General features: G+C 36.4%; 2 protein-coding genes across 2 annotated transcripts in view; both read right to left on the bottom strand.

The window, feature by feature from the left end:
- The window catches only part of cd82b (CD82 molecule b), a 35,430-nt gene extending 22,815 nt beyond the window's left edge, over positions 1-12,615 (bottom strand). The window contains 2 exon segments of the mRNA XM_032587830.1: positions 55-158; positions 12,490-12,615. Of these exon segments, the coding sequence (XP_032443721.1) occupies positions 55-117 (63 nt within the window). The 5' untranslated portion in view covers positions 118-158; positions 12,490-12,615.
- A 2,780-nt stretch (positions 12,616-15,395) lies between these two features.
- tp53i11b (tumor protein p53 inducible protein 11b) overlaps positions 15,396-20,137 on the bottom strand; it is a 53,177-nt gene continuing 48,435 nt past the window's right edge. The window contains exons 6-7 of the mRNA XM_032585108.1: positions 19,764-19,865; positions 15,396-18,604 (exon numbers count right to left, since the gene is read on the bottom strand). Coding sequence (XP_032440999.1) covers positions 18,471-18,604; positions 19,764-19,865 — 236 coding nt within the window. The 3' untranslated portion in view covers positions 15,396-18,470. The remainder of the gene's footprint in view (positions 18,605-19,763; positions 19,866-20,137) is intronic.

Here is a 20,137-nt window from a genome sequence, read left to right as displayed (position 1 = left end):
CTGCTGATGAGGAAGTCAGAACTAACAAACTGATAAAGAAATGGCATTACTTACAAAAAAGAGGAGGTTGAAGAGGAATAAGAAGTACTTGGTGACTGTGATGCATCCTTTCGACATGGCTGTGATTGGGCCGTGCTACTTTGCAGCGAGTTGTGAGCCTGAAACATAAAAACATCCATTTAGTCTCACCTCAGTAGGAGAACTTCAGAGCAGATTGTAGGGAAAATCTGCACAGCTGGATTTCTTATTAAACACAGCCATAATCTTGCAATCATTCATGGGTTTTCACAATTTCATACTTTTCCAAGCTTAAATTTCTAGATTTCCATGCAATAACAAAATATTCACCATTATTCCGATTAAACAGCAGTCAGATTTGTAGGTTTCAGAAATCATAAAACATCATATGTGGTACACTTTTAGCATTTTGCAGCTTGGACTCCAGCTGCGTTTCAAACTCTAACTGGTGGATTTGTCAAATAAGGTTTAAAATGTTCCGCTAAAAAAAGAAAAAAAATGAATTGCTGCTACAAAAAAAATAAAGTGGTAATTTTATTGGATTTTTTAATAACTGAAAAAATAAAAAATAAAACAATAATAATAAAACTTCATGAAGATTTATTATTCTTTATTAAAGTTTTATTAATGGTCAAATAAAATTAACCATTTATTTCACTCACTTTAAAGACTGGAGGTCTGAACTCAACCTCATTTGAGTTAAAATGCAAAAAGTAGCAGCAATAATTAGTGAATAATGTGTGCATTCAGTCAGTCAAAACCTCAAAATGTTGGATAAAATGTTAAAAATCAAGGCGTGATTTGTTATAAACCTGGAAAATAAAACACTTTTCCATGCTCTGTTGTATTTTTTTCCCATATCTTGGCCTGGAAAATGGTCAAATAGACTTTTTAAGACTCTGAATTCATTCACAACAGCTTCTGAAAGCGCTAACCCTCCTCTCATTCACACTTAGCAGCAAACCACTGACCTCAGAAGGTTAAAAATGACCTTGTTTACCATTGAAGCAGCAAATTTCACACGAAAAGGAAGCAAAGTTTCTCTGAAGTGTTGGGTCTGGTAGGCCATTTGGTTTCAGTCTGCATGAAAATGGGGAAACAGATTCGCCACTGTGTTTGCTAGCAACAACAGTCCTGGTTGCAAACAGTGTTTGACGGGCAATTTTTAAACGGCCGCAGCATTCAATGACTTTATCTGGTGTCATAGAAGACATATAAACAGAAACCATCATGTGGATGTAAATCTGATCCTGACTTAAACTTTGGTATTTCTATCATATCTGAAAGTGTCAATAAAACCAAGTCAGCCAGAGTACAATTTCATAAAACTCACCAAGCCACCAACATTCAGCCTGAACTTCACTAAATCCAAAGAAAATATACCCACTACAAGATGTTATTCTGCACTGGAAGGAGCAAAAATACACCCGTCCATTGTGGTTATTTGAGGAGTCTGAAAATATCCCAAAAAGACGACTCCCTCCCTGCAGATCAGATTACAAGCTGCTTCCGTCTCTCCCTCCACTTCTACTCAAAAGCTCTAGTTTAGACTCTGTCTGTTTGATTAAGTGCCTTTTAAAGAGCAAAGTACACCATTTCAAACTCAATAAATGCGTCGATATCAACAAAAATTCAAAATACTTTGATAAAAGGATTCAACAGAAGCTTCCTAGAGGTTAATATTATCTGTAAAAGTATCAAAAACACCATGTGACTCTGACCAAACAGGATGGATTCACGTTTAGAAGAAGGATGTTTGTTTTCACTTACTGTTTTTTTTTTTTTTTTACAGGTGTGAGGTTTTGATCTGACAGTGGTGGCATCTTCCTACTCAAGTTTGTCAAATGGCATCAAATTATTCTCGTTATCGATTAAACCACAGACAGATGCACCACAGTGGCAAAATGCAGGCCTAACAGCAGCAAAACAAAGTAAGTGTAAAAAAATATATATAAAAATGAGAATAAGTGACTGTACAGTAAGAGGAAATTTACACAAAAAATTATAAGACTGTACAATAATTGATAGTCAGTTCTACGTTATGTCACCAGGTGATTCATAATCCGTCCAATCACTGAACAGATGCTGAGAACTGATAAATGTGTGGATGTGCCAAAACTTTCTCCAGCTGAACAGGAACGAAACTGAAGATGTTATTTTTAGACCGAAAGAGGAACGATGTAGAGTCAACACACAGCTTCAGTTATTACAGCTGGAAACCAGGGATCAGACTGAACTCTGACCTGAACCTTCAGAGCCACATAAAGACGGTTACAAAGTCGGCCTTCTATCACCTGAAGAACATTTCAGGATTAGAGGACTAATGTCCCAGCGAGGTCTAGAGAAACTCATCCATGAGTTTATCTTTCAGTCACATTGATTACTGCAACAGTGTCTTCACAGGTCTGCCTAAAAAAAATCAATCAGATTCAGAACGCTGCTGCTGGAGTTCTGACTAAAACCAGGACGTTAGAGCACATCACCCAGTCCTAAAGTCCTTCCACTGGATCCCTGTAGCTCAGAGGATAGACTTTAAAATTCTGTTGTTAGTTTATAAATCACTGAACGGCTCAGCACCACAACACATTAAAGATCTGCTACTGTTGTCATAGCAACCTCCCAGAACCTCTCAGGTCTTCTGGTTCTGGTTCTGCTCTACATTCAGAACCAGAACCAGAACCAGACCCAAACATAGAGAAGCACCATTTGGCTTCTATGCTACACAAATCTGGAGCAAACTTCCAGAAAACGGTAAAACAGCTGAAACACTGAGTACCTTTAAATCTAGATTAAAAACCCACCTGGTTATAAGTAACGTTGTTGACTGTGTTTTCTATGACTTTGTATTTTTGTGCTTTTATGATGTAAAGAACTTTGAGCTGCCTCGTTACTGAAATGTATTTACAAGAGGTGAAAAGCAACACGGCTGTTATTTGAAATTAGAAACTGTGCAGCAGTGAAAACACTGAATGATTTGTGAGCAGTGATGATGACAAAGTCGTGGAACTAATGGGAGGAAGGATCTGTGATAACGCTCCTTTGTGCATTTCGGACGCAGCGCTCTGTCACTGAAGAATTGATTTTCACAAGAAAACAAAAATGCCCAGCATCAGGTTTTTAGTTTAATTTTTTCAGATGTCTGCACAGCCATTTGGTAGCTTTGCATCATCACACTGCCACGCAAAAATACTCACACCCCTTCAACTTTTTATAATTTTGTTGGTTTACAAAATGTAAGGCATAAAAATACACAACTTTCAAAACAGTGACATCCAATTATTCCTGCCGTCAGAGACACAAAATTAGAAACAGAATCAGTCTGCATAAATCCAGCTGTCCTATAAAGGTCTGTTAGAGAACGTCAGTAAACAAACAGAACCATTAAGGACCAGAAGAAAGCAGTTCAAAGATGAAGTCATGCTGAGATTTAAAGAATGGCGTCACCATGAAACATCCTCAGAGTTGAGCATCTCTGCTGATTCATCATCCCAAGATAGAAGAAAGCCACAGCAGGACACAGAAAACGTGTTAAAAAATACCAAAATTACACATTTTCCACTATGTGTGTTTGGAAATGCATCAATCTGAATACACAACCTCCAAATGGCAAGCACAGTGGTGGCAGCATCATGCTGTGGGGATGATTTTTCCTCCACAGGGACAGAGAATGGGTCTGAATGCAGTGAAATTATGGGAGAAAATCTCTCTCTGGAACAGGGGAGCACAAATGTAAGCCACACGTTTTACATTTCTATTTGTAAAAATAAATAAATGCCCGTATACACGTTCAGCCTTCATTCTGTTTCCTGTGAATGGAACCCGCTCCAGTAATTGTTGCAATAAACGATTTTCCACTAATACATTAATAAAGTTTACCAATGAGAAGATATTTTTAAATATCCAAAGTAAGACATGACAACCAAAAAGAACAAAGTAATATATTAAAACAAAAACCACTAAATATAATGGATTATGAAGTCAAAATTGCCTTCAAACGTAAAAAGTCCTATAAGAATTACTGTAATTTTGACCCTAATTTGATAAAATGTCAAATGTGTGACTGACTCCATGTTCACATATTTTCCAACACAGCTGCATTAAAACCACTGAAACTCTCCATCCACAACATTAACCTATTGGCCAGAAAATACCAAGAGAGCTAGCTTCCTGTTTACAAAACTGAAACGAGTCCAAACGCCGAAGCACTCAGCAGCAAAGCAGATAATCCTCAAAGGAGATTGTTGTCTCGATGTTGAGCAGCAATGCAGATTAAAAAAGGTTTAGTTATGATACCGTCTGGTGACCGAGCTCTACAGCATCACTACAGCTTTAAGCAACATCTCTACTGCATTTTCCTGCCGTTCAGGAAATTAAATGATCACCACAATGGTTGCAAGTAGGCTTAAGGTGGCGACACTCTGGAATCAGTTCAACAGACTTTTTTTAGAGTTTCCATTTTTATCCTAAGTTACAAGAAGAAGCCAAACAGTAAAGTGAGTTTAAAAATAAAGCTGTTTCCCACATCTCAAACAAGAGCAAACGTTTGCTTCGACTTGCAGATTTGCTCACTGCGGCTGTTTTATAGTCGCCACTGATTTTGTGTAAGGAGATCTCTCTGAAATAAAGCCTCATAAAGCGCCGTCTCATTCAGCATGCGGCTTCGTCTTCCAGTCTCTGCTACTGTTGTGAATCCTGGATATGAATGTGAATATTCTGAGCTTAAGATCCTGCTTTGTTGACAAATAAAGACTTTTTGTCACAATGGTGACTAAAGTTTGGATAGAAAAGTTTTAAAGAACCTTCTGCCACTGTTAAATTGTTTATGATTTAAGGCTCTTTGAAAATGACTGCAACTGGCTAATCTTTAGCTAAAATTAGCATTTTGTATCCATGTTTGAGACTCTTATTTTGAAGGGAATTCTTGCATTATTATGTTGACATTGTTGACCTAATCTGCTTATGATCAGGCTGACTAAAAACCCTTAGTTATATAAAAAAAAAAAACCAATGAGGCAGAATCCTGTGAGGCTACATGTTAGCTGCTAACAATGCTAAAGTTAGCATCTATTTCATAGCTTCACCCAAACCCTGTTGGATCTGTTGTATCTTATTTTGAAATAAGAAAGGAAGTGGTTTTAGAGTTGCCCTTGTTAAGCTGACAGAAATGAACAAAGATTTTCATGTATGGTTCTCTGTATGGTGTTACATTCCTGCCAAAAACCTTGTATCAAGCCATTATAGCAGCGTATTTTTTGACTGAGAGTACATAGCTTTCATTGTGGGTATTTTCATTTATTCGCTCATCAACACTACAGGTGAGCAGTAAAACACGGCATTTTATATCCATATTAATTTGAAGGGAGGAAGGAAGTAGTTGAGTTGCCTCGTTAGTGTCGACATTATTGACCAATCTTCTTGTGATTGGGCTGACTAAAAACCCTCGATTACAAAAACCAATGAAGAAGTGTTTGTGTGGCAGCATTTTTGGACATACAAGATGTAGATGTGAGAATCCTGTTAGGCTACATATTAGCTGCTAGCAACGCTAAAGCTAACATATATTTTTTAGCTTCGGCATCTACTGTATGGATGACTCTTATTTTGAAGAAAGAAGTGAAGTAGGTTTTGAGTTGCCCTGTGAAGCTGACAGAAATTAAAGATTTTGCATGTCGGTTCTCTGTATGGCGTTACATTCCTGCCAAAAATCTTGCATCAAAGAACCATAGCAGCATATGTTTTTACTCTAAATGTGATTATTTCCTTTTATTCACCATCATTTCTACCCATCTGTACACTCTCCTCAGAAAATTTAGCCTGCACCATGTATTTAGAGGGCGGTAACTCTTCTATATTTTAATTCAACATCACAGCCTCTGTTTTCCTTCTTCTTTTACAGTTCAACAGCATTTGAGCACCTGTTGACTTCATAATTCAACAATCAATAAAGAAAGTTTAAGTCTAAGAGTTAGAAGTTTATGAAATCTTTATTTTATTCATTAAAACATAAAAAAGGTGTTTCTAATGCATTTTATAACATTATTCTACAACAATTACAAATTCATTACAAAAATCTAATTTTTGTCTCAATGATGCAGTGCTTTCCTTTAAAATGAAGTAAAAATCATCTGACTAGAAACTGAAAGCAGAAGTGAAAACACCAGTCTTGTTATAATGTGAACAACAAATACGGTACAAAGCAGCTGAAAATAAAAGACTGTGGGGAAGTTTATCTTTTTATGCTGCATGCAGCACCAAAATTACTCAGAGTGGAAAAAAAATCTGGACCAGTTACCAGAACTTTCCGGCTCTCTGACCTTACTGACATGGATTTTCCCTCTGCAACATAAGATCCGCGCTGTGGTTCGCTTTAAAATGTTATTGCCGAGAAACAGTTTGGGAAATAATAACAGAACAACTTCTTAGCTCAGCTGTGCCAAACTCATTTTTATTTTGGGCCAAATCAAAAATGTGAATGTATCGATAAAACTCATTAAACTGACAAAATATCAATAAACTAGCTGTTTGTTTTAGCATTCAATAAGTGTTTCTTAGAGTAAATTATTATTGAACATCTTTTCCATCCAGGAATTTTTGTTTTGCAATAAAACTCACTGATTTTGTGGTGCTAATGTAGAAATAGTTGGAAGGAAGTTTTACACTATTTGCGCTAATAATCTACTGATGATAAATGTGGCTTTTTATTAATCACCGTATCGATCACAGAATATAACTTGACATCAAGTAAGGCTGAGGCAGCAGTCACTTAAACCCAAAGTTTTTTGGCCAATTATGAGGAAAAAATGTAAGTAAAATCAGAAAAAATGTGGAGATTTGTTGCTTTTGTGTGAATTTTGTGAAGTTGTGAAAAACTGGACGGACTTACTGATGTAATTTGGAGTCTAGAGGGCCACATAAAAAGCTACAGCGAGCCAGATTTGGCCCCGGGCCTCGAGTTTGACACGTGTAGCTGAAACAGAAAAATAGCAGGTTCTGAACCTAAAAACAGTCTGTGATATCCGGCAAGGAAGGAAGTTAAATACTACAACAGATGCAACGTCTCTTCACTGTTTCATACTGACATTGATAGCATGCAACAAAATAAAAGCTGAAGGTGTTATTCTGGTGCTGCTGAAGCTTTTACTCCCACCTAAACATCTGTAATAATGTTGTTTAGTCTTCTACACAAAGGAGCCGCAGCTTTTGCTGTGCATTGAATTTAATGTGCACTGTAAAACATTTGAGCTGCATTTAGTTGTGTCTACTATCTTTCTACTCTTTAAGTCAAATAAATTTATCCAGTTTTAGATTTTGAACCTAAATGTGAGTTTGTGAAAGATAAACTTACAGCAGTAAGTTGTGTTAACTTTTTATTAATTTAGTCAAACCTCCAAGAGTTGAATAAACTAGAGATTTTAGGTTAGCACTTAAAAAACTGAAAGAAGAGAAAGACAGGAGTGGGAACTATTTCCCAGAATGCTTAGCGGCATGTTTTTGTCTCCTGAGATGGAAGTGCGTTACATTGATCTGACTCTTGTGTTTTATTAAGGCAAATGTTCATTTTAATGCAATTCTCAGTTAGCAAAGCTTGAGGATAATGTCCTGTTCACACTAAATGTTTCTGAGCTGAATTCATTGGGATGTTTAATAAAATTCATTATCAGATCAGAAATGAAGTTAAAAAACAATGTTTAGACAACTTGTCTCTTGTTGTTAAATCAACTTCATGAACTTTAATTTCAGAGTTAAAACCAAAACAATTTTCTTGTTGACTTAAATTGCATTTTCAAGGCAGCAGGTGGACTTTCATTTTCAACTTAAATCAAATGTTTTACAGTGTAATACTATAAAACATGAGCTGTGATGAAGCATCTTCACGTCTCTGAAAGTTTTGGGATAAGTTTTAGGAGGTAAGGAGGGGGCTTTCCTGTATAGCATCGCTATGACGACGCTGCGACAGAAACCTGTGAAACCCCCCCAGGTGACTTCCCTCTTTCTGTGGAAATTATTAAGCATCTGTGTCAACAACTAAAACCTACAGCAGAATATTGCTCATGCGAGTGGTGAGGTAACAGGAAGCTACATATAAGGAGTGCTGCTTTCACTCCTTCAGTTTAAAAACAAAAAACTACCATTCATGTTCTCCAGTCTAACAAAACACTTTAAACATCTTGTAAGAACTGAACAATTCGCAGACTTTTGCTGACTCTGTCGTCCCAGTTTGGAAAGCCGGCCTATCATTAGCTGGCAGCGTTGTTAAATGTGAGGAGGATCAGCCAAAGCCTAAATTAAAACACTGCTTTCTAATCTGTGTGTATGAGGCGCCTCCCTTCTCTGAAATGTGTCGATTGTTTATTTGAAAAAGCCTTTCCAACTGCAGCAGCGACGAGTGACAGAAAACGACCATGTGGAGGTCAGGGAGCCGTTGACTGAACGTCTGAAAGCAATAAAAAGAAAGAAAGATATTTTATTATGGGATGGAGTTAGAAATGTTAAATTATTAATGGCTTAAATGGCTGAGATTACAGATTGAACAACAGCAGCTACTTATAATATTATTGTATGTCTGGCACTTATAAGCTGAGCTTAAAAACCATTTAAAGTTTTGCAGTTTCACCACTCAATTCTAAATCTTGTAAACTAATTTTCTGTTTAATTCAGCGGTGTAAAACTCATTTTCGTTTTGGGCCAAATCAAGACCATGGATGCTCTTAAAGGGCCGGTTGTGACAGAATGTATTGATAAAATATCAAATATCAATGAATTCCTAAAATCAAATAATATTATTGAACGTCTTTTCAGTCCCTCCAGGATGTTGTGATTCTTTTTGTGATTTTTTACAATAAAAATCAAAGTGTTTGTGGTACTAATTTGGTAAATGCAACTTTTAATCACTCACTGTATAGATCATGGACTATAATCTGAAATCAATTAAAGCTGAGGCAGCTGTTTAGTACAAGAAAACGTTTTTGACAATATTTGAGAAAAATCTGCAATAAAATCCCAATTATCAGCGCAATTTATTGATTTTGTGTAAATTTCCACAATAATTCTGAAGAAACTGGAGGAATTGATTGTTACAATTTGGGCAGTAAACAGATAAAAACTGCACTGATTTGATTGAAAACATAATATTTAAGCACTTAATGTTTAGAGTCTAGAGGGCCACATAAAAAACTATGGTGGGCCAGATTTGGCTCACGTGCCTTGAGTTTGACACCTGCGGTTTAATATATCACAAATTTATTCAGCAAATTTCTACATGTGTACTAAATTAATCAAAGTGATATTTTGTTGTTATGTCCATATTTAGAATTAAATTTAGTCAATTTGTCTTTTTCAGTGTCATTTATTTGCTTCTTCCTTCCATTTTATACAGTTTTAAACCAGCAAACAAATGACTGTATATCAACTTATTTATTTTGGTTCTTCAGAGTTTTAAAGTAATTATGGAGGTCAATAAACATAAAAAGCTCAAATCTCAGAGATAATTTCTAGAAAAGGGGTAATGCATTTAGGTAGTTAAAGTTTTGCTTGTGCTTTTTCTGTTGTGGTATTACACTTGCAGTACTCAAGTAAGAGTATTAATACTTCAAAATATTTTTACTCAAGTAAAAGTGAGAAGCAGCCATCCAAGAAATTACTCAAGATTTTAAAAAGTATTTGGTAAAAAGTCTACTCAACTACTGAGTAACTGATCAAATTATCAATAATTTAATATTTAATACCGAAATTAAAGAAATTTTGGTATTTTAAGGATGAAAATAACAGTAACAAAAAGAATAACAAAATCAGAAAAAATGACATTTTTCCAAATCAGTTTCTTTCAATAAAAAAAACTTATAAAACTTTATCAAAAACTGCAGGTGAGTGTCTGTGCCTGGTGAATTTTTGGATAAAATATATTTGATTTTCATTCAGTGGGTAGAAAATCCAGAAATTTTACTCAAGTAAGAGTAAAAACTACCTCATAATAAAATTACTCAAGTGAAAGTAATTGAGTAAATGTAACCAGTTACTACCCAACTGTGAGTACTACACAAGATGTGCTAGTCGGAGTATTTCAGAAACGACTATGAATGCAGATAATGATCAAACATAGAGAGAAACTTAATAATGCAACGAGCAGCAGCTGAACGGACGAAACGCCACATCGATGTAATCGGGACAAAAGTAAAAAACAAAAACAAAACAGCAACAGCTCAAAAAAATACAACAAAAAAAACAACAAACGCTACGTAAAGCGTTAGCAGTTAGCAGGCACCACTTCTGCCAGGTAAACAGAAGAAACTGAAGCGAATTCACTCATCAAACCTGAAAACAATTCATTTCGGCTGAAATATTCAAACGGTTGGATCAGAATATGGTGCTAACATTAAAGCAAGCATCCATATTTAAATGGTTCAAACTGGTTACATGGAGGTATAGTGTTGGGAATATTTCACTGGTGGGTCCAGAAAACCATTATTTATTCCTTTACAACCAGAATTTACACATATTCTTATGAGTGGCTGTGTTTGTCCATTTTTAGGGATATGCCTACTTTGTTGGGGAGAATTGTGTTTTTCCAATATGCGTTATGTATTTCTTGATAATAGTTGCAGTAATTCAGTGTATGTGTGTGTTTTGACAGGAAACTTTCTTTTTAATTTCGCTGGCTTTTAAAAAAACGTCCAACCAAGGACCAGGTTTGCAAATTAACATGTGGCTGGAAAACCTGCTTTCAACAGTTGCTTTGTTTTGAACATGTAACAATGTTTACTGTGGTTTTCTTCATGAAATTCCATTGAAATAAATGATATATCTTTATATTTCTTTTAAATTAGTAGCTATAAACAGGATACTTACCAGTAGACTATACAAGTTTTCACAAATTATGCTTTTAAAACTGCTAACCTTATTATGAAGAGCATAATAACGCTCTTCATAATAAGGAAAAATGCTCCAACACCTTTTCTTTGCATACAAGAAAGAAAGTGATGGTTGTTTTAAAATATCTGAATGGTAAAACCTAAACTAACTCCACTCCGATGAAGGCAGGCGTTGGCATCTTAAGCGATTAAGCTAGCTGCTAGCGCTGTTACTCCACAAGCTGTAAGCTCATTTGCACATGTGCTAAAAGAAATACTTCCAGGATGAAGTTTTTTTATTAACTATTTTTTCTATCTCATTGTAATAAAACAAAAATAATGTATGATTTAAAGAGAATAACAAAAAATACCGATAAAAAGAGTGTGAATGTAGTTTGCTATTTTCTGTGCCGGTTGTATTAAACGTGTGGAAAGATGGAGAAATAACTTTGTGTTTCCCTTGAACACATGGGATATAATCTTGTACAGTGTGATAATAACTAGTTAATTTAATAAAAGATGAGATTATAAAAAAAAGTCTTCTCTTGTCCATGATGTGTCCACCAGAGGGCGCACTACTGTCCAGTGAGTCCAATACATTTTCTATAGAATTAAAATCTTCAAACTAAATTTTGACAATTATTATTCATTATATTGTTAAACTAGATCACTTTATAGCAAGTATTATTTTAACTAATATTATAAATAAATGAATATGTTACGCTTTGTAGAACTATAATGGATGTGTTTCTTTTAACAAATGCACAAATGAGCAAATGGTACCAATATTAGCCAAGACTAGCTTATTTAGCCTAGTCCTTATTTAGAGTTTAGAGTCTGTTTAATTTTATTTTTGTCAGCTGCAGGTGGAATGTGTAAAAAAAATTTATTTGAGTAATAGTAACTTGATTATATTCAATATTTTTCTTTTCCTATTTTGCTGAAAAAACACCATAAACTTTTGTTGTTGTTTATTTTTAACTAGTATCTCTGTACTGCGTGTGGCCAAACTTGGAATAAAGAAAAACAAATTTCCCTAACAGGCACCAGGACAGGGCACCCACAGCCCCCAGATTTCAGAGTTACGCCACTGCCCACAACATTTAGCAACCAGCTTGAGCAAAAAGTCCCAAACTCACGCAGTCATCTGACAACTGGCTGCTGTTTATTTTCAGTATTCAAGCAGTGAAACTCAACCGAAGTCACACGTTTATCCCGTAATAACATGATAAACTTCACAAATGCTAAATACCAAACTTTGTGTAGGATACTTGGTGATGCTAGCTATTATAGATTTAATAATGTGTAGTGAAAGGCAGATTTTGCTCTACTTTTAAACAGATGCGACTGTTCCAGTGAGACAGGTCTCTCAGAAAAACCGAATATTTTCATACCGTCAAACCACAAAGATTAGTTTAAAGTCTACTCGGAAAATCTTAACGATGGTTCAAGTTTTATTCAATTAATTTCTAGGTCAGTTTTAGCGAAACTCTATTTTCTTTTAAGGACAAAACTCAGAGAGTCCGGGTCGCTTCGGACCGATCCGGACCAACTTTCCAAAGTGTCATAGTCAAAGTTTTTTTTAGCTGGGCGTTAGTTGAACAAAGATGAACGGGACTTACTGTGAGAGTTGGTCTGCAGACGTCCTCAGTGGATCCGCGCTCCTGCTGAATGTGGGACGCAAAAAGTCCGTGAGAAAGAAAACTGGGTGTTTGTCTGCCTCTTTTTCTGTGGGGTGAGTGGGCGTGAGTGGGGGTGTGTTTGTGTGCGTGAACGGACGTGTTCACACCCCCACCATGCGGCGGCAGACATAACATATTCCCATCCACCCCTACGTGTCACATACGTCATCAGAGAGCGAGTCTTCTCATTTAATACAGAACATAAACACAGAAATATATATTGTTGTATATGTCATTGTCTTATAATTAAATTAATTTAAAAAATAGTATCCAGTATCTATTTGGAAAAATATTGAAGGAATAAAAGCATCTGGTGTTTTCTGTTTTCAAGCATGAGCTATTTGAAATGAATTTCAAATGTAAATATTTATTTATTGTCTAGATATTTAGGATTTAACAGAAAAAAACATTTGTCTTTAAAAGATATAAATTCAAACACTAACTCATTTGTTTCCCTATGACATTTGGACACAGATAGGTTCCTTAGTAATGTAAAAATCAAAATGTTTATGTATATCATCCAAGTACTTTCAAAGATGTGGATGGTGAAGCTGGGGCAGGAAATATCTCCAGGAGCAGTCAGTCTCGCAACAAATCCAAAGATACCTCTGACTGAAGACTGCTGCTGCACATTATGAGTGTTTTAAGAGATTCCTCCTTTTCAACTCCTCTTGTTCAGCTATTCACTGAATAATTTAGGTAATCAGTTGCTCCCATTTGTAAAAAAAAAAACAATATCTTGTTGCCACGGTTACACACTATAACCACTGTCCAAAAGTAAAAAAGAATAAGCAAATATCTTTTCAGCTTCACTGCGTCTGAAACCACAAGGAGTAATTGTACAAAAATGCAACGCACAAAACAAAAAAAAATATAAACATATTTTTTTTTAAAGTCTACAAACAAAACATAACAGAGCTACTCCAACAGGCTGCCACCTGAAAACACCACAAAATCAACCAGAACCCAGTTCACTTGGTGGAAAGTTTGAGAATGCGAACACACACACACACACCCACGCACACACACACACACAGGAGCTTTTTTTAGGATGTAAACAACCCAGACTACACACACTGATCTCTCAGCCACATAGTGCCGTTTTTCAAGCGATGTGTGTGTGGAAGTGGAAAGCAGACGGTTTGGGCAGGTTTTACAAAAGGTCATATTTGGGTAGATGAGTTTGAACTTGTTTCAGAAGATAACAACCAAAAGTGCGATTACAAAACAGCCTGTTGAGACATGTTAATGCGTCATTTCCGCTGATGAGCTGGTACAAGTACTTTTGCACGTGACGTCACGCTCTCTATCACTCTGCCCACTCGGACGTCAAAAACAACCAATGCGCTCCTTTAAAGCTAGTCTAAAAACATACATCTGCAGCCTAATGTCGCTTCTATTCAGTTGATTTCTCAGTCAAAATGATCACAGGTTGCTGCGCGGTCGGCTGCAGAAACAGACAAGGATAGAAACCAAACTTGTCGTTTTATAACTTTTAATGAGGGAAGATATGGCGGCAGCTGCCAGTCATGACCTGTCAGGCCTAACGGCGAATTTTCAGCTAACAGTTTTACAAGGTAAGATGATTAACGTTCTTATACTTTACAAGTATATTAGAAATATATTACATACTGCATTATGGAGAAGGTAGGCCTCTAACCATGGGTAACCATGGAGACAATGCCGCACGTCATGTAGCCTAGCATGTATGGAAAAAACTGGTTAGCATCTCGTCTTCTGTACTTTTTTAAGGCTGCTCCGGTTTAAGGGGAAACGCTGCTTATGATATAGTGATTTAAATCATGTGGTATAAATTCAGGCAAAGTCGGTCATTTGATCAACACGTCAAGAGGGAGGAGGTTCGGGTCGGTTTCTAAGCTAGCTGAAGAAGTTGGTTTGTGAGGTATGAGCCCCAACCAGGTTTGTTACGTTCACAGACAAATTAGCTCGATGCTAACAAGTAGAAGCCATGAATAAACGGACACAAACAACTTGGGAAAACAATTTCAGTTACGCTCTGTTCAAGACTCCCGTCCCTCACCTCCGACCTCCGTCATGGCGCCTTGAATAATTAAGTGACGTAGTTGCAAACAGTCACTGCTTTCCTTTGCAAAGTCGATAATTTGATCAACATGTCAAATTACCGAGGTGATGACATCAGTGATGTCCTATATGGCATCACATCAGTGCCATCACTGCCTATATATGAGCAGTGATGTCACAGGATTTGGCAACATTGGAAAATATTAACTTTTGAACAAAGTATTTGTCTTTTTATAAACAAGCTTTTATTGTAAGTTGAACCATGCCGGTTTTACTGAAAATCAGACATTACCACACTCAAATCTGCTTTTATCTAATTTATTCATCTTTGCTAAGTATTAGCAGGTTTTTGGAAAGAAACTGACCCAAATCCTGTTCTTATACTTAGTAATTGTGTTTAATTTGAAAAGTAGATGCCTTCCATTTAATGCAGCAAATGTGCAAAATATTTTTTTTTAATTTTAGATCTACACTTGCGTAGTTTTGTACGCAAGTGTACAAAACTTGGTACGCAAGTTTTGTACACTTAGTCAAGTTTGCTAAGTGCAAGTATCTTAGTAAACCTGACTTAAGATATTTGCACAAGAGACTAGACCAAAAAGTACTTGGTAATATTTTGTGGTTTTGCAATGCAATCCAAGAAATAAAAAAAGAAACACTTTATTTGCCTGATTTTAGTGTTTTTATGTTCCTGAGCCACACATACTTTTCACTTGACAATTTTGGGCCAAGTGACAAAAAGTTTGGACACTTGGCTGCTTTTATGTATCTGACAAAACAAACAAAATGACTTCATTTTCAGTTGTTCCAATAATAAACAAGTGTTCTTTTTATTTCAAACTAATAATCAGAATCCAATCACAATTAATTTATCATGTACAATATCCCACATATATACATGAAAACACTTTGCTACAATTTAAAACAGTTAAACATACGCCGTCCGTAACATTGTGAATGAAACATTTTTGCACTGTTTTCAGACTTGAAGACTAGTTTCCAGTTTCATATCTCTAATTTACGACATCAGGGATGATGAAAGAGTTGCTCTGCCTCCTCTCCTCTGCCCTCCTCGGCAAAATTGCTGTTCTCTCCAAAAATAGACCTGCCTTGCAGACCTTTGAACATTTCACCAGGCTGATCGTTTGAGGCCTGCAGCACTGATGGAAACGGAACGACACTTTTTTTCGTACTCCATAATTATGCTAGTCAGCGCAAAGCAGTGCAGCGAAAGGTTGGGGAACACAATGTTACTCGGGAGAGCTGCTTCTAATTAAACCATGCAAAAATAAAAAAATAAAAAGCATAATTACGGCTTTTTAGGGGTGCAGGATACCTCACCCGTGTTTCAGTTTCCCCCATCTGAGCTGAAACATGGGGGAGGACGGCGCACATTTCCCTTCAGTGCTGAATCTGCAGCTGCGGACCCAAAACAAAAAAAAAAAAACACCCTCTGACCGCAGAACCTCTCCCTTCTGGCGCAGGACTTAATGTGGCCACTGGAAACCTGATGGACCACCACTGAAGAAACTCGGCTCGCTTATAGTCTGAATCCATTTTGATTTTCAAGTTTCAAACTGATGAAAAAGGCAGTTTTTTTAATGTCAAATAAGCAGTTGTAACTCTCAGTAAAGCATTCCAGATAGAAAAATTTATAAATATATATATAACTATCTGCTTAGGTAAGCAAGTTTTAATGTGCTGAGAATATTTTTTGGTTACTGCATCAATAAATCTGATGGGACGGCTAATAAAGTTGTGACAAATTAGTTTGGTGATGAAATTTATAACATCCTCTGCATGTTTTGGATCCATGGTAAAGACATGTAAAAAGGTTTAGCTTCAAATATTTGTTTCTTAAATAAAGTGATAATTCCTACAAAAATAGAGCATTTTCTTTCTCATGTCAGTTTTTCAGCGTTTGCTTATTTATGATTTCCTGTTTGCTTTGGGTGTAAATATAATGTGCCCATTTCTTTTAGCCATATGTCACACCAGAACAGAAAAGAAAACCATTAGAGTCAGCTGGTTCTACAATAAAAAGTAAAAAAGCCCAAAAATAAAAAACTGTGACCAAAGAGGCTGGACGGGCAGAAAATGCTGAGTAGAGTGGATATTAGGCGAGGTTCAAGAATAAAAATAAAAAACTTTCTAAAGCTCACTAAAGTTTATAACAACCATTTATTTCAGATACAGATTATTATTTTAAGGTATATATATATATATATATATATATATAAAGATTTAAAATCTGTATTCTGCTGACCAGCGTTCTGACTAGATGTAATATTAATGTTTTAGAGCAGCCAGAGTTTTAACTTCAAGTCTGATAATCTATAATATCCATCAATGGTAATGATAGATAATACGTCTCTTATCAAAGATAATTCATCAAAAATATCTAAGGAATATATAAAAGCTGCTCAGGGCTATAATAAAAGATGCCAAAGATAGTTTTAGTAATATTAACAGTTTGGGCTCCATTGTTCATTAAAAATATCTATGAAGATGTTTTTATTGTGTGGAAAAAAATGTCTCCGCTAGTTTATGGATTTTTTAGAACTTGATGTTATGTACTTTAATTTTTTTCGTATATTTTTGACGGACTTTGCAATTTTATTTACTGTGTTTATTATTAATTTCTGTACATGTATTTATAGTTATTGTTTTCTTTGTCGTGTGTTAGTGCATTATGAACTTTTCCTCACAATTGAAAATGTGCTTTTAATTAAAAAGCTTTCCTACAGATCTTTACCAGGGTGGCAAATGACTGAACAAATATGATTTAAATAGGTACAAAAATAAGACACATTAAGAGAAGGTTTAACCTTTAATAATCATTGACTAATACTGAACAAGTTCCCTGTTTGGTTCACAAGAACACCACTTAATATTAAATAGTTATTTACATATTTACAAGTCATAGATCTGATGACTGTTCTTTAAAGTTGTTTTAAGGCAAGACTTTGGATATGGTGCAGGGCATTAAAAAACAAGCTATGCTACATAACTAAGAGATTATAACAGGTTATTATGTGTTGATCACGCACATGACATGCTTGATTTGACCGGCTAATTACACATGAAGGGTTTGATTTTCAGTCAGGTTAAAGTTCCTCCTAATAGTGCACAGGCAGCAGAGACAACTGTATGGTTTCTCTGGGACGATTCACCTCACAGGTTCACATAACATGACAGTCAGTTGTGCTTTAAAAACTCTCAGCTTAAAGCCTGACAAATAAGAGATTTCAAAACTAAGACACCAATTTTTAGACTAAACGGTAAAATGATTACCAGTCTTGATTGAACGGGTGAACAGAGAGTTTCTGGATACTCAACCCATCAGTTTTCTTTGTGTCAGTAATCCAGCATTGATCTCATCTGAAGCAGACGGCTAATTATTTTTCTAGCAAATTCAGAGGGAGGCAGTTCGCGTTTTCACATATAAAATATCACAAAACAACAAATAGCACAAACCCTTGAGCGTGATAAAGGAAACAGTAGATGAAAGGAAAAACACTTAACACTTCACCTGGACATGGTATAGCTGTAGAGAAACACCGACAGGTGGTACGTAGCCGTCTGTCCTGTACACTTTAAAGTTTCACACAGATGCAGCGTCCAGCACGCAAAACTATGCAGAGGAGGAATGTGTGTGAAGCCCAGCCGGTCAGTGTCGCGCTGAGGCTTCTTGTTCCTGTTGTATCGATGGCGATGTGACGCTCTGCACGTCTGTTGAATATCACTTTGGTGGGGTTTGTCGTAGGCCAGGTCCCACTGAAAGGGGGTATGAGGCCTTTTACTTACAAAGCAATTAGACCCCCTGATCCCCAGCTGTGATTTGTGCTGAAACACCCCTCCCTGAAGCGCCGCAGTCGGCTCAGATCTTCTTGGGCTTGCGGCCCAGGTGGTAGTAGTACGCGACGGTGACCACGAAGAAGAGAACTCGACTGAGGAGCAGCAGCATGGCGGCGTTGGGCAGGATGCCGATCTCCATCAGGGTGACGCACGTCACTGAAAACACAAAGCCACGTCAGCAAAACAAAAACCATTTCCTGAACATAAATTCTCTTATTTATTTTTATTTAAGTTGGCTGAGAATAAAATCTCATTTTCAGAAAACACTTAAAATGTAGAATACAACTTTTATATGGATTAATGCACCAACTGCAGTTTTCTGGCCAATCAACGATCTTTAAAAAGCCTGACCTGCCGATTCTGATTTTTTTTTATCTGACATGTTGCTAAATATAGCAAGAAAGTTGCTCAGTTGGCAAAGGTGGGTCTTCTTGTTCTGCTCTGCATCCTCAGAACCAGAACCGAAGGTGGAGAAGCAGCATTCAGCTTCTATGCTCCACAAATCTGGGGCAAACTTCCTGAAAACCTTAAAACAGCCGAAACACTGAGTTCCTTTAAGTCTAGAATTGCTTTTGAAACATTATAAATGAAACATCAACATTGAATGTGTTATGTCATTTGACAATTATTCACCGTGTGATTTACAACTTTGTGTTTGTGTTTATTTTTATGATGTAAAAACTTTGAACTGCCTTGTTGCTGAAATATGCAGACATGATTATGGGAAACAAAAACTTTGATTTATTGGTCGGTTTCTGTGTGATGCTTCCAGCATATTCTTAACATCTTGATTTTGGTTTACTATCTGATACCTGACATTTTTACATCCTAGTGTAAATGTCTGGCAACATTTACACCAGGAACTGTCCTTCAAATTTACTTTCTTGTTGTTTTGCTTGAGAGTTGTTTTTTGTAAACAGGAAATATTCTGAGATTGTATTATTAGTAATAGGAGCAGAATACAAATTAAACCATTTATAAAAGCTTGTGAAAATCTACCTTAAATCAACAGAAAATAGTGTGTAACTGTCAAGTTTATCAGATAAAATTCTAATAAAATAAAAAAACCATCAAAGTTCAGCTATAATGAGAAAAAAATGTGGAAAAGTTAATGGAGGTGTGAATAAATGTTGAAACCTTACATTGAATCTGATTCAAAGCTGTGATTCTCCAAACGTACCACAAGAGGGCACTGTCCACGTGTCCATAAATGATGAAACTCCCTCCCACTGAGGTCTGAACTCATCCGATGTTCATCAAAGTAAAATTAGAGGGCATTTGAACAGCACATGGTAACTTAAGACCTGTTAATTACCTAGAAACTGGACGGCAAAGTAGCAGGCTTCACTGAGCAGAGTCCACTGGATGATGACCTTTTCTGCTGTGTAGAGACCGTTCCACATAATGAGGGCGAGGCCTGGAAAAAGAAACGATCAAAGAGAATTCATAGGTTAAGGGTTTAGAGGCGTGGGAATAAAACTGGAGCAAAGAGAAAAGCTCCGGGGAGCGCTGACTTCCATTTATCACTAATAAATGGAAAAACGCTTCAGCTGAAGCAGGATGACAGTTCATCATGTCATTACATCTGAGCTTTCTAAAAGCCCGTGTCATAAAATGGTATATCGTATTACTCAGGTCCGCTTTCCTCCGCTGCAACTGGCGAGGCTACGAGGCTACGAACCCACTGCC

This window comes from Xiphophorus hellerii, chromosome 2 (assembly GCF_003331165.1).
Source record: "Xiphophorus hellerii strain 12219 chromosome 2, Xiphophorus_hellerii-4.1, whole genome shotgun sequence".
Taxonomy (NCBI): domain Eukaryota; kingdom Metazoa; phylum Chordata; class Actinopteri; order Cyprinodontiformes; family Poeciliidae; genus Xiphophorus; species Xiphophorus hellerii.
Note: the sequence above shows the minus strand (reverse complement) of the source record. Positions and strands in the feature narration are given on the sequence as shown.